Source organism: Bos grunniens, chromosome 11, assembly GCF_055505025.1.
Source record: "Bos grunniens cultivar Pamir isolate PY7600 chromosome 11, Bosgru_T2T1.0, whole genome shotgun sequence".
Classification (NCBI taxonomy): domain Eukaryota; kingdom Metazoa; phylum Chordata; class Mammalia; order Artiodactyla; family Bovidae; genus Bos; species Bos grunniens.
Window position 1 is genome coordinate 103,401,839 of NC_141175.1, and position 15,137 is coordinate 103,416,975.

A 15,137-nucleotide genomic window follows, 5' to 3' on the forward strand; every position below is an offset into this window, starting at 1 on the left:
ATCATAAATTTATTCCAATGTTTTCTTCTAGGAGTTTTTATAGGTTTAACACTTACATTTAAGTCTGTGATCCACTGTGAGGCAATTTTTATGTGTAGTGTGAGGTAGGAATATAAATTATGCTTTGGATGTGAATGTCCAGTTGTTCCAGCATTTGTTGAAAAGACTGATTCTTCCCACATTGAATTGTCTTGGAACCCATGGTTGAAATCAATTGGCCATAAATATATTTTATTTTTGGACCCTGAATTCAGTTTACCTATATGTCTATCTGTATGCCAGTACCATGCATTCTTTTTTTAATTTTTTAGTTGGAGGATAATTTCTTTACAATGTTAGAATGTGTTGATTTCTGCTGTGCCATAATGGGAATCGGTCATGAGTATATACATATATATCCCCTCCTTCTTGAGCCTCCCTCCCACCTCCGCCCCTAGTTGTCACAGAGCGCCGGGCTGGGCTCCCTGTGCTATATAGCAGCTTCCCACTTTCACTTATTTTTAATCGGAGGATAATTGCTTTCCAGTGTTGTGTTGGTTTCTGCCATACAACAGTGTGGATCAGCCATAAGGACATCATACATATGTCCCCTCCCTCTTGAAGCCCCGTCCCGCCTGCCCCCCGGTCCCTCCCCTGTCGGTTGGCACAGGGCACTGGGTTGAGCTGCCTCTGTTACACAGCAGCTTCTCCCTAGCTATTTTGCGTATGACAGTACCATGCATTCCTGGCTGCTGAAGATTTGTGTCAGTTTTGAAACTGAGAAGTATGAATCCTCCATCTTTGTTTTTCACTTTCAAGATTGTTTTGGGTCCTTTGTATTTCCATATGAATTTTCAGATCAACTTGCCAATTTCTGCAAAAAGAAAAACAAAACAAAACAAAAATTTCCAGGGAAAAACAATCCAGGTGGGATTTTGATAAGGATTGCATTGAATCTGTGTTATCAATTTGGAAAGTATTGCCATCTTAAACGTGTTTTTTTCATCTGTGAACACTGGATAACGTTCTGTTTATCTGTGTCTTCTTTAATTTATTTTAGCAATGTTTTGTAGTTCCCAGAGTACAGATATTCTGCCTCTTGGTTAAATTTGTTCCTGAGTAGTTTATTCTTTTGTATGCTGTTGTCAATGGAATTTTTTTTTTTTAACTTCATTTTTGGGTTGTTTACTCCTGGTGAGAGAGCAATGGATGTGACAGGCATCGAAGCTCACAGCCTTGAAAGTAAGGGCAGGGGTAGGCAGATACCTTACAAACAAGTTGCTGTTGACGGCTGTGGTGAGCATTATAAAGACAGGCACAGGGCCAGAGAAAGAATATCAAACAGAGGTAAGCATAGCCTGGAGGGTGGTATGGAATGAGCAGGTCTGTAAGGGTGAACACGAAGGCTTTTTTGTACTTAATTATGGGCTCAGGGTCATGTACTCAGGATACAGATATTTTTCTTTGCATTGTGTAAATAAGTATAACGCATGGGTATCTTTAAAATATCATAGTTTAAACCTGTTCTCATTCTTCATGTGCGTAAACTTCTGTAGAATTTTTTAGTATGAGCTGCAGCTAATGATAGAATTCTGCCAAAAACTGGGGAGAAGCCTGTGGTGAGTTAGGGTTCAGAGAGCGGGAGTGGGAGTAGCCCCCACAGGGATCTTTCTTTGGATCCAGGACTCCCTTGGATTCTGTAGGCGCCCAGATGCACACTGTGTGGAGGGGGCTGGAGGCTAAGCACCCTCTTGAGTTAATGAGAACCCCTGAAGAGGCCCCCTCAGGCCCAGATTTGAAGAACAAGTTTTTCTGTTCTTGGACTTGAGCTGTCAGAGCAACAGAGTGGGAGGGGGGAGGGCAGAAGTTGGTTGAGAGAGTGTTGGGACCACTTGATCTGAACCTTGAGTTCCAGCAAGAAGCAGGAGGGATCCTGGGAGATACTGGGTATTTAACACATTGCTTTTCTAAATAAAAGGGCTTCCCTGGTGGCTCAGATGGTAAAGAATCAGTCTGCAATGCAGGCGATCTGGGTTCAATCCCTGGGTTGGGAAGATCCCCTGGAAGAGGGTATGGCAACCCATTCCAGTATTCTTGCCTGGAGAATCCCCATGGACAGAGGAGCCTGGTGGGCTACAGTCCATGAGGTCCCAAAGAGTCAAACACGACTGAGTGACTAACACTTTCTAATTAAGTTTCTCCTTCTGGCTTTTTCTTGAACTTTACTCAGGTGGGGGAACGTGTATTCAGCAGTACTGGTTACTAGGCTCAACAGAGAAGACATTCCCTTTCTAACAGCTGCAGAGTGTTTGCGCCTGAAGCATCCAAGTGGAGGGGCCGGTTCTCCATCCTTGCACCCCTAAGTCTCAGGGGGCGGACATGCCTCCGTGGCCTGGAACATAGTTTTATCTGTTACTTGGCAGCAGTTTTATTCACGGTCCATCGAGCTGTGGGGGCACTGGGAAGATCAGGGCTCATTTAGGAGCCCAGGTGTTTTGATCGCTGATACTGGTGGCTCTGAAGTGACCTGTTTGCGCAAGGAGACTGTGCCTTCATGGGACAGAATGGACCATCCCTAGAGTATACCTGTTGTGTGTGTGCTTGTCTGCAGTTGTGCAGAGGTGTGAGCCCCTGGTGAGAAACGAGGTGGAGAAACCAACAGCTCTTCTCAGCGGGTGCTTGTGTGTGCTGCATTCTCAGTCCCATTCAGTTAAAGTGTTACTGCCTGTGTTTTGTAGATGAGGAAACTGAGGCTCAGCCCTCATCAGTGCTAGGGTGCAGCTTCAGCTCCAGGCCTGCCTCACTTTCAAGTCTTTCCCTTTTCTTCTGCACCATATTGACTGGCTCAGTCATTCTTGAAGGAAGTCAACCCTGAATATTCATTGGAAGGACTGATGCTGAAGCTCCAATCCTTTGGCCACTTGATGCAAACAGCCGACTCATTAAACAAGTCCCTGATGCTGAGAAAGATTGAGGGCAGGAGGAGAAGGGGGTGACAGAGGATGAGATGGCTGGACAGCATCACCAATGCAATGGACATGAACTTGGGCAAACACTGGGGAATGGTGAGGGACAGGGAGGCCCGGCGTACTGCAGTCCATGGGGCCGGACACGGCTCAGTGACTGAACACCAACAAGCACACCATATTGCATTCTTATTCATAAGAAGGCGTTTGGGACATAAAAAGCAGGTTTTCAGACCTCCCATGTGTGGTGAGCCTGGCTGGTCGTCCCTTTGTCTGTGGGGTGAATTTTGCCTCCGAGCGTGAGTCTGTTAGCAGCCTTGCATCTGGCGCTGCTCTCTGCATCCGGGTCCAACAGATGTACCTCCAGTAAGAAGAGCCCCAGGCTGTCCTCTAGGGTCCCCCGCCCTCCTTCCAACCTGCTCCTGAGCCCCCTGCCCTGGCACAAGGCTTTATCACAGCCACGCCGTTCAACCCAGGGAGCAGCACGTCAGAGCTCCTGGGTCTGTTCCACACTCAGTGGGGTGGACGCCCCCCTCACACCCACCTCAGAGGCTTGTGCACACACTCACGTATGCCTTCACATTCTCAGCCCTTCCCAGAAAGGAGCCTTTTATAAAATGTGCGGATTTTGTGGCAAGTTTTCCATTTGAATTTTCAAAGTTTATAAATTTATAGCAGTAAAACTGTTGGGTAGCCAATGCAGGGGGTAAGATTCGATCCCTGGTTGGGAAGCTAAGATCCCACGTGCCCCCTGGCCAGAGAACCAAAACACAAAACACAAGCAGTACTCTAACAAATTCAATAAAGACTTGAAAAAAATATTGTGCAACAACAACAAACAGTGTGCCAAGGTGGACATTTTGACGGTAATCTCATGGTTTCTCAAAGGCGTTAGTTGATAAATTATGGCAGCCTCAACCCCTGTTCTCTGGACTAAGGTGCCCCGTCTGACCCAGTAGATGGTCTCATGGGACCCTTTCAGCCTCTGGACTCTGGCCTGATCCTATACAGAGGCTACTCGGCAGGCGGAGCCATCTCCATGGGAGACCGGTGTCTTTTGGATTTCCCAGCTCCCCTTAAGCTTCTCTGGGGACAGCTGAGGATGCTCCACTCCACTGGGTCAACATCGGTCTCACACAGCCCTGCAGCCCCAGGCTTCAGAAGTGCCTTCCCATGCTGGGGATGCAGGCAACATGCTAATGTTGGTCTAACGTCTCTGCTTCACTATTTTGGACCAGTTAACACATTTTTGTTGTTGTTGTTCAGTCCCTAAGTCGTGTCTGACTCTTTGTGACCCCAGGGACTGCAGCACGCCAGGCTCCTCTGTCCTCCACTGTGTCCACAGAGTTTGCTCAAATTCATGTCCATTGAGTCAGTGATGCCATCCAACCATTTTGTCCTCTGCCACCCTCTTCTCCTCCTGCCTTCAACCTTTCCGAGCATCAGGGTCTTTCCCAATGAGTCAGTTCCTCGCATCAGGTGGCAAAAGTATTGGAGCTTCAACGTCAGTCCTTCCAATGAATATTCGGAACTGATTTCCTTTAGGATTGACTGGTGTGATCTCCTTGCTGTCCAAGGGATTCACAAGAGTCTCCTCCAACACCACAGTTCAAAGGCATCAATTCCTTGTTCCCTACCCAATAGTTTTACTGCTATAAATTTATAAACTTTGAGAATTCAAATGGAAAACTGCCACAAAATCTGCACATTTTATAAAACGCTCCTTTCTGGGCAAGGCTTGGTGCCTAGCCTTCTTTATGAACCATCTCTCACATCCAAACATGACTACTGGTAAAACCATAGCTTTGACTATATGGACCTTGTCGGCAAAGTGATGTCTCTGCTGTTAATAAACCTACCTGATACCTAATACATGATCTCAATTTCAAAATGAGAATACTTAGAGTTCTTGGGGATTAAATGAGATAATTCAGTTGATAAGTCGTTGCAGTTGTTAACTCCAAATTCAGACAATAGAAAGCTCGAGCACTGGTACTTCTAGCTCACTGGCAACCATGGAAGATGGTACCCAAGGTAGCAGTTGGTACTTAACCAGTCCTCACCATTTTTATTCTCCTTGTTCCTTGCATTTTCCTGCTTTTCCTCCTCTACTGCACCTTCCTTCAAATACTCTGGTAGCTGCCCCTTCCCCTGTAGTAACTTTAAGCAGCAGGAGTCCATGGGATCAAAGATTTTGAAGGAGTTTGCATTCGATCTGTAAATTGCTTTGGATAGTATGGACATCATAACAATAATAAGTCTTTCATTCTATGAACATGGGATGTCTTTGCAATTATTGACATTATTTTCAGTCTTTTGGCAACATTTTTTAGTTTTCAGGGTATAAGTCTTTTGTCTCTTTGGTTAAATTTATTCCTAAGTACTTTATTCTTTTTGATACTGTTGTAAATGGAATTACTTTTTGAATTTCCTTTTTGGATTGTTCATTGTTATTTTATAGAAACAACTGATTTTTTGTGTGTTCATTTTGTGTTCTGCAGCTTTGCTGAATTCATTTATTTGTTCTAATAGTTTTTTGTTTGTAGGGTGTGGATCTTTAGGATATAAGATCATTTCATCTGTGAACAGATATAATTTTACTTTTTCCTTTTCAACTTGTATGCCTCTTATTTATTTTTCTTGTCTGTGTGCTCCAGCTAGAACTTCAGTACTGTGTTGAGGAGATATGGTGAGAGTGTCTTGTTCCTGATCTTAGAGGAAAAATTCAGTTTTTCACTGTTGTATAATGTTAGCTGTGGCCTTTTCTTATATGGCCTTATTACATCAAGGTAGTTTTCCTTTATTTCTAGTTTTTTAAATTTTTTGTCATAAAAGGTGTTGACTTTTGTCAAATGGCTTTTTTGCATCAGTTGAGATGATCATTTTTTTTTTCTACATCCTGTTGCTCCAACATTTTTGTAAAGTCAAATTATATCAAAATCAGGAAGCAAGGCTTATGATTGCTTGTTCACTTTTTGAGGAGTTGGCTGATCAGGGATGGACTGTCTGACATTAATATTAAAGGAGACCTAAATATTAGACTTAACTCTAGCAAAGACCTGCAACTTCTTTCCTCTGTTAAATATTTTTTTTTAATTTCTCCCATCATTGCCCATTGTGTACTGTGTGTAAGTGATAAATGTTAATTCATTAGTTAAATATTTTAGCTCCCTTTTAAAGTGGGAAAATTCATAATGACTGCCAATAAGAAATAGCTTTCCAAGTAAATGATGAATTAGTCTGCGTAGGATAGAATGTGCTGTTTTAAAAGTCAGCTATGGGGACTTCCCTGGTGGTCCAGTGGTTAAGAATCCTCCTGCCAATTCAGGGGACACAGGTTCAATTCCTGGTCTGGCAAGATCCCACATGCTTGCCGGGCAGCTGAGCCCCTGTGCCACAACTACCGAGCCTTCACTCTGGAGCCCACATGCTGCAACCACTGAAGCCCTCTTGCTCCAGAGCCTGTGCTCCTCAACAAGAGAAGCCACCGCAAGGAGAAGCCTGCAGACTGCAACGAAGGGCAGCCCCTGCCCCCTGCAAGCAGAGAAAGCCCATGCACAGCAGTGAAGACCCAGCACAGCCAAAGATAAATATATTAATTTTTTAAAAAGTCGGCTGTGGAAGGCAGGGGCACAGCTCAGTACTCTCTAGCAGGAACATTGGCCAGTAATCATTTATTTGAGTTCGATGAAAAGTCAGAGGTTTTTAATTTAGGAAGAAGCCAAGTCCTTATGGATTAAATGATGATAGTATTTGGGATGATTTACTTTGCAATGACCTGGCGGAAGTGGGAGGGGATAAGGGGTTAAGATGAGCAAGAGTCATATGTATTAAGTTCATTATACATTCTGTGTACTTTTGTTTGAAATTTTTCATAAAAAGTTCTAAAAAGAAATAAGGTAAATAAATGATGGTGCAGCATCCAATCAAAATATTATGTAGCCATTACAATAACACGTCGAGGATTTTACTGATGTGGGATAAGAAAATTGGAAGTCAGTCTTACCAATGTAGTGCATGTGTGCTTGTGCACATAAATATTTGCATAGAAAAATATTGGAAGGAAAAATATTAAAACATTGTCTGTGGTTAGTCTTCCTTGATTGGTGGGATAGTGAGTGATTTTCTTTCTCTGTGTCTTCCAAACTTTCTACGGTGAACGAGAGAAAAACGTAATTGCTTTTTAAGATTTTTTAGATTGGATTACAGTTGCTTTACAATGTTGTGTTGGTTGCTGCTGTACAGCAGCATGAGTCGGCTATGTGCATACATGTATCCCCTCACTCCTGAGCCTCCCTCCCACCCCTGCATCCCAGCCCTCTCGGTCCTCACAGAGCACCGAGCTGAGCTCCGTGTGCTACCCAGCAGTGTCCCACTGGCTGGCTGTTTCACGCGTGGTAGTGTAGATATGCCAGTGCGCCCCTCTCAGTTCCTCCCGCCCTCTCCTTCCCCCACTGTGTCCACAAGTCTGTCTTCTCTGTCTGCGTCTCTATTCCTGCCCTGAACATAGGTTCTTCAGTATCATTTTCTGGATTCCATATATATATGTTAATACCCGGCATTTGAGCAATACATAATTTCTGAAAATTTTTCTTTCAAAGAAAGAAACCGCATCTGCATTGTATAAATTGGTGAAGCTTTCCCAGTTTTCTGTTTTCCATTAAATGGGTCTGGTCAGTGGTTAGATAAACACTGATGTGGTTACTAATCTTGAGCCCTGGACCTATTTTTTGGCCTCTGTCTTTGCCAGGGTCATGGGCAAAATTCAGTCACCACCATCTCGGTCATTAACTTCAGTTAGACTTGTTCCTCTCACATGGCTTTCTCCCTGATTTTTAGTGAGCTGGACATGATTTCCACGAGGGTGATGGACATTAAGCTTCGGGAGGCTGCAGAAGGCCTTGGGGAGGACAGCACAGGTAAGGCCTTCCTTCACTCTCCCTGCCCTGGGAGGACCCTTGTTGGGTTGTGGGGCTGGGAGAGGGGCTTCCGAAGAAGGGCTTCGGGTTCTCCGCATGGAGAGTGGGTTCAGTTCAGTGTGTTCAGACACCCCCAGATCCCTCCCAGGGGCTGGAGAGCACATCCAAGACTGTGGACGGCCAACTGAGGGCCGTGCTCCTTTGCTTCTCCATCAGACACACCAGGGACAACGTGTGTATGTGTGTGGGTGTGTGTGTGTGAGAGAGAGACCAAGAGAGAGATTAAGTCCTTTTCCTCGTTCCTGAAGGTGAACATATCCCCAGGTTTAGTTGACAGAAGCAGGGGAAGAGAGAAGCTATGGAACATTCCTCATCCAGGAACATCCAGAGGTTTCAGTGAGACATTAGGCAAAGTCTTGGATGGTCTAAACATCCAGAAGAAATAACAATATCAAGAGAGAGCCTTTGGTGCCTCTTTTATGGCTTTTATTCTCCTTCCAGAGACCTTTATTGTGCTTTTCTATGGAGCTGAATTCCAAGTCCATGAATCATCATTTCAAAACACACTGCACAAGTTACCCAGTTATGTGATTGGTTTACTGTTATCTGTAGATTGCTCTGTGTGTCTTGATAGAGGTGGAAAATTGACCTTAGGAAACACATGTGATCTCCCCACATGAGCCTCATATCAGCTATTTGTATTCACCTTATTTTTGTGGCAGAGGTTTCCACTTTTCTCTCTGCTGATTTAAGTCAAAGTACTAGTAGTGATTGTCTTTAAGGTAGTTCAAGTGAACAGCTTCCAAAAATATTAAACCCTAGCTCTTAACTCTTAGCTTCAGATACTAATTTCATTAAAGACTTAATTTCATATAATACAGATTTTCCTTATTATCCTATATATTAGGATTACTTTTTTCTTTCACATTTCAGTACATGCAGTGGTAATTTTCTTTTCAACAAATGGTGCTAAAGCAATTGGACATTTGTATGTTAAAAAAAATGAAATTTGAAAGTTCACAGTTGGTTTGAATCCAAATGAGGGTACAAAAATTAAATGTATAATCGGCATAAATGTAATAACTATAAATCTTTTAATAAAAGAAAACATAGGAGCAAATATTTATAACCTAGGATTAGATAAGAGTTCTTAGATATGATACCTCAGACTCTAAAAGAAAAGGTTGATAAATGGAACTTTCTCAAAATTTAAAACTTTTGTTCTGTGAAAGATGCTGTTAAGAAAATGAAAAGTCAAGTCACAGACTGGGAGAAAATATTTACAAATCACATTTGACAAGAGCAGTCAAAATTTGACAGTAAGATAACAACCCAATTAAAAGTAGGTAAGGAATTTTTAAAGATGTTCTACTTAAGAGGATGTGCAAGTGGCAAAAAGCACATGAAAAAACACTTAACATCAATAGCCGTTAGTGCAAACTAAAGCTATGATGAGACACCACTATACACCTACTAGAGTGGGGGAAACCCAACAGAGACACACTTGACAATAACAAATGCTGCTGCTGCTGCTGCTGCTAAGTCACTTCAGTCGTGTCCGACTCTGCGCGACCCCATAGACAGCAGCCCACCAGGCTCCCCCGTCCCTGGGATTCTCCAGGCAAGAACACTGGAGTGGGTTGCCATTTCCTTCTCCAATGCATGAAAGTGAAAAGTGAAAGTGAAGTCACTCAGTCGTGGCCAACTCTTCTCGACCCCGTGGACTGCAGCCCACCAGGCTCCTCCGTCCATGGGATTTTCCAGGCAAGAGTACTGGAGTGGGGTGCCATTGCCTTCTAGGAGATTTCAAGGCAGCTGAAACCCTCTTATACTGCCAATGAAAATGCAAATGGTGCAGCCCCTTGGGAAAGTACTTGTCAGTTTCTTATAAAATTAAACACGCACTTAGTCTATGATTCGCCAGTCCGACTCCTAGGTGTTTACCTAAGAGAAATGAAACTGTATTTTATTTTACACAAAAGCCTATCGCAATTTTACTTTTGTTTACTACTTTGTTTATATCTATACAACGGAACCAACTCTTTGGGACCCCATGGACTATAACCCATTTGCCAGGCTCCTCTGTCCTTGGAATTCTCCAGGCAAGTATACCAGAATGGGTTGCCATTTCCTGCTCCAGAGGATCTTCCTGACCCAGGGATCGAATCCAGATCAGATCAGTCACTCAGTCGTATCTGACTTTTTGCGACCCCATGAATCACAGCACGCCAGGCCTCCCTGTCCATCACCAACTCCCAGAGTTCACTCAAACTCACGTCCATCGAGTCAGTGATGCCATCCAGCCATCTCATCCTCTGTCGTCCCCTTCTCCTCCTGCCCTCAATCCCTCCCAGCATCAGAGTCTTTTCCAATGAGTCAACTCTTCACATGAGATAGCCAAAGTACTGGAGTTTCAGCTTTAGCATCATTCCTTCCAAAGAAATCCCAGGGCTGATCTCCTTCAGAATGGACTGGTTGGATCTCCTTGCAGTCCAAGGGACTCTCGAGAGTCTTCTCCAACACCACAGTTCAAAAGCATCAATTCTTTGGCACTCAGCTTTCTTCACAGTCCAAATCTCACACCCATACATGACCACTGGAAAAACCGTAGCCTTGACTAGACGAAACTTTGTTGGCAAAGTAATGTCTCTGCTTTTGAATATGCTATCTAGGTTAGTCATAACTTTCCTTCCAAGGAGTAAGCGTCTTTTAATTTCATGGCTGCAGTCACCATCTGCAGTGATTTTGGAGCCCAGAAAAATAAAGTCTGACACTGTTTCCACTGTTTCCCCATCTATTTGCCATGAAGTGATGGGACCGGATGCCATGATCTTCGTTTTCTGAATGTTGAGCTTTAAGCCAACTTTTTCACTCTCCACTTTCACTTTCATCAAGAGGCTTTTGAGTTCCTCTTCACTTTCTGCCATAAGGGTGGTGTCATCTGCATATCTGAGGTTATTGATATTTCTCCTGGCAATCTTGATTCCAGCTTGTGTTTCTTCCAGTCCAGCGTTTCTCATGATGTAATCTGCATATAAGTTAAATAAGCAGGGTGACAATATACAGCCTTGACGTACTCCTTTTCCTATTTGGAACCAGTCTGTTGTTCCATGTCCAGTTCTAACTGTTGCTTCCTGACCTGCATACAGGTTTCTCAAGAGGCAGATCAAGTGGTCTGGTATTCCCATGTCTTTCAGAATTTTCCACAGTTTATTGTGATCCACACAGTCAAAGGCTTTGGCATAGTCAATAAAGCAGAAATAGATGTTTTTCTGGAACTCTCTTGCTTTTTCCGTTAAGGTACTGTACTGTAATTTTGGACTTCCCTGGTGTCTCAATGGTAAGAATCCACCTGCAATGCAGAAAACACAGGAGACACTGATTCAGTCCCTGGGTCAGGAAAATCCCCTGGAGGAGGTCACGGCAACTCACTCCAGTATTCTTGCCTGAAGAATCCCATGGACAGAGAATCCTGGTGGGCTACAGTCTGTAGGGTCGCAAAGAGTCGGACATGACTGAAGTGACTTAGCACAGACACACACTCATGCATTCTTAATATATAGCCAATTTTATTAGTTGGGGCCCTAGGCTAACTTTGTTGAACTTAGGAACAAAAAATTTACTTATGAACACGTTCTTGGAACAGAATGCATTAGTATGTAGAGGGACTTACTGTACCAGATTTGAAAAATAGTCAAGTGGATTTTTTAGAAATAAGTAAAACTATTATGATGAAAAATTCAATTGATGAGTTTATTAGCAGATTATATCAGCTTGAGGGAGATCTCAAGGAAGTACACAGAATGTATCATAAAACGGTAAAAGGAAGGAAAATACAGAAAGAGGACAAGAAGCATGGAGATAAATGAGAGGGTATAACGTGTGTTTGAGCAATGTCTTAGGAGAGGAGAGAGTAGCTGAGAATTTTCTGGAATTCAGTTAAAAAAAAAAAAAAGATAATCCAATCTACACATTTAACAAACTGAATGACTCCCAGGAAGGATAAATAAAAGGAAATCCACATAGAATTAAAGTATAGAAAACTAAAGACAAAAGTGAAAAATCTTAAAATTAGTCTGAGAGAAAAATAAAAGGACCTTCAGAGGAGCAAGAAACTGACTTCTTGACCACACAACAGAAGCCACAAAACAGTAAAATGATGTCTTCAATATTATTAAAAGAATAACTTAGAAAAAGTAACTGCCAACCTAGAATGTTAAACCTAGAAAAATGATGTTTCAGGAAGGAGCTTCAGGAATAAAGTCATTTTCAGATAAACAAAAACTGAGTTTGTCACCAGGAGAGCCTCAGATTCCAAAGGAATCTGCCTTCAGGCAGGAGGAAAATCATACTCTGTGGAGCGTCTGGGCAAAGAAGGAATGACAAGCAGAGAAGATAAGAAACAAGCAGACACATCCAAACAGACATGGAGGGACCTCCCCGGCGGTCCAGTGGTTAAGATTCTGTGCTTCCAGAGCAGGGAGCGCGGGTTCAATCCCTGGTCGGGGAACTAAGATTCCACCTAATGTGTGGCATGGCCAAAGATTAAACAAAATAAAATTTTAACAATGAACAAATAAAAGCAAATGAATATGGAATAGTATCTTTGGGTTTTTAAAGATCAGAATGAAAACAGTAGGGCATTAAATAAGATGAAAGTATTCTAACTTACTGAAGAACTGACTTATTTGAAAATACCCTGATGCTGGGAAGATTGAAGGCGGGAGAAGGGGACGACAGAGGATGAGATGGTTGGATGGCATCACCGACTCAATGGACATGAGTTTGAGTAAACTCTGGGAGTTGGTGATGGACAGGGAGGCCTGCCATGCTGCAGTCCATGGGGTTTCAAAGAGTCAGACACGACTGAGCGACTGAACTGAACTGATTCTAACTTTCTTACTTTGTTCCATAATAGAATGTGTAGTATAATTTCTAGGGTAAGCCCTGAAAGAACAGAGATAAAAGACAAAGTTTACAAACTAGAAGTGGAAAAAAATGGAATGTTCTTTTAAAGTCAGTTAATCCAAAAGACAGAAAGAAAGATTTTAAAAGACCACAAAGATGGTAGACTTGTTTTTTATTAACATGACAGTAATTAGAATAAAGGCTTCCCAAGTGACTCAGCTGGTAAAGAATCCACCTGCAATGTGGGAGACCTGGGTTTGGTCCCTGGGTTGGAAAGATCCCCTGGAGAAGGGAAAAGCTACCCACTCCAGTATTCTTGCCTAGGGAACAGTCCATGGGGTTGAAGAGAGTCAGACATGACTGAGCGACTTTCACCTTCAAGTGATTCATTGGTAAAGAAGCTGCCTGCCAATGCAGGAGAAGTGAGTTTGATCCCTGGGTGGGGAAGATCCCGTGGAGGAGGAAATGACAACCCACTCCAGTATTCTTGGCTGGGAGATCCCATGGAGAGGAGTCTGGTGGGCTGCAGTGCATGGGGTTTCAGAAGAGTGGGACATGACTTTGTGACAACAACAAACTAGAGTAAGTGGCAGTAGCTAATTCTATTAATGTTCCAGTCAGAAGTTAAAGGTCAGATTGGTTTTCTAAAACTCTGGTGGTGGTTCAGTCGCTAGGTTGTGTCTGACTCTGTGACCCCACGGACCCTTCCAGGCTCTTCTGTCCATGGGATTCTCCAGGCAAGAATACTAGAGTGGTTTGCCATTTCCTTCTCCAGGGGATCTTCCCGACCCAGGGATGGTACTTGTGTCTCCTGCATTGAAGGCAGATTCTTTACCACTGAGCCACCAGGGAAGCCCACTCTAAAACTCTAAATCTCTTAAATATAAGGATTAGAAAAGTTTAAGGTAAAAGGAAAGAAGAAAATGAAACTTGCTAACACTGGGCCAAAGGAAGCTGGAATGGTTGTATCAATAGCAGTCAAAATAGACTTTAAGGCAGAAAGCATTACTATTAATAAAGAGGGTCATTTCACAAAAGGTTCACTTCTATAGGAAGATATTAATTCTACCTTTCTATGACATTTATCAACATAATGTCCAAAGTTACAGAGTAGAAACTGGCAGTTAAGTAAAAAAGATAACTCTATAATCAGAGTGGGTTATTTTTAATACAGCTAATTGATAGGACTAGTGTATTAAAAATTAAAGACATAAAGTACTTGGGCAACACAATTAAAAAGAAAAAGACCTTGTCCTAATTGACGTGTGTGGGCCACTGAAGAGAATACATTATTTTCAAGCACTCTAGGAACATTTTCAAATTTATGGTAAGCCATAAAGCAAGTCTGGACAAATGTCAATGGATTCAAATCATGTAGTGTGTTCACTGACCGCAATGCAATTAAGCTAGAGTTCAATAGCAAAGATTAGAAGAAAATTCCTTCTAATCTAAAATGCTTGGATATTAACACATACTTTTCTAAATAACCTATAGGTCTAAGAAGGTATTATAATGAAAATTAGAAAATATTTTACCAAATATAAAGAAACTACATATCAGAACACATGAATGCAGCTAAAATAGATTTAGCAGGAAATGTGTTGCCTTGAAAGTGAAAGTGTTGGCCGATTGTTTGTGTCTGACTCTTTGCAACCCCATGGACTATAGCCTACCAGGCTCCTCTGTCCATGGAATTCTCCAGGCAAGGATACTGAAGTGGGTTGCCATTTCATTCTCCAGGGGATCTTCCCAACCCAAGGATTGAACCAGGGTCTCATGCATTATGGGCAGATTCTTTACCATCTGAGCCACCAGGGAAGCTATATTGCCTTAAATGTGTATATTATGAAAGCAGAGAACCTAAAAATTAATTAGCTAAGTATTCATCTCAAGAAGTTTAAAAAGATAGCAAAGTAAATCCAAAGGAAAGTAGGAGAAAGGAAAGAAAAACTAAAACAGAAATTAGTGAAATTAAAAAAATACTGCATTAATATTGTTAATGCAAAAAAATATTGCACTTATTCTTTTCTCATGTGAAAAGAATTAACAAAGCCAGACTTTTTTTTTTAAGGCAAATGAAATTGACAAACCTCCTATGTTATTGATCCAGGAGACAAGGAGGTGCAGATAATACCAGGGCTAAGAAAAGGGGGCTATATTATAGATAGTATAGATGCTAAAATAAAAGGCTGTTATTAATAACTATATGCCAATACATGTGAAAATGTGGGAACCTAGAGTCTGTCATACAGAGTTACGTTGTCAGAAAGAGAAAAACAAATAATCATATATTAATACATTATATGAAACTGAGAAAAGTGGTACTGATGAATCTGTTTGCAGGGCAGGAATAGCGATGCAGACA

The 15,137-nt window shown here is 42.2% G+C and overlaps 1 protein-coding gene across 10 annotated transcripts in view; it reads left to right on the forward strand.

Annotated features, from left to right (window-relative positions):
* CRACDL (CRACD like) overlaps positions 1-15,137 on the forward strand; it is a 129,059-nt gene that overhangs the window by 70,956 nt on the left and 42,966 nt on the right. For all 10 annotated transcript variants that reach the window (XM_086328023.1, XM_086328027.1, XM_086328025.1 and 7 more), the window contains one exon: positions 7,785-7,864. In XM_086328023.1, coding sequence (XP_086184149.1) covers positions 7,795-7,864 — 70 coding nt within the window. In that variant the 5' untranslated portion in view covers positions 7,785-7,794. The remainder of the gene's footprint in view (positions 1-7,784; positions 7,865-15,137) is intronic.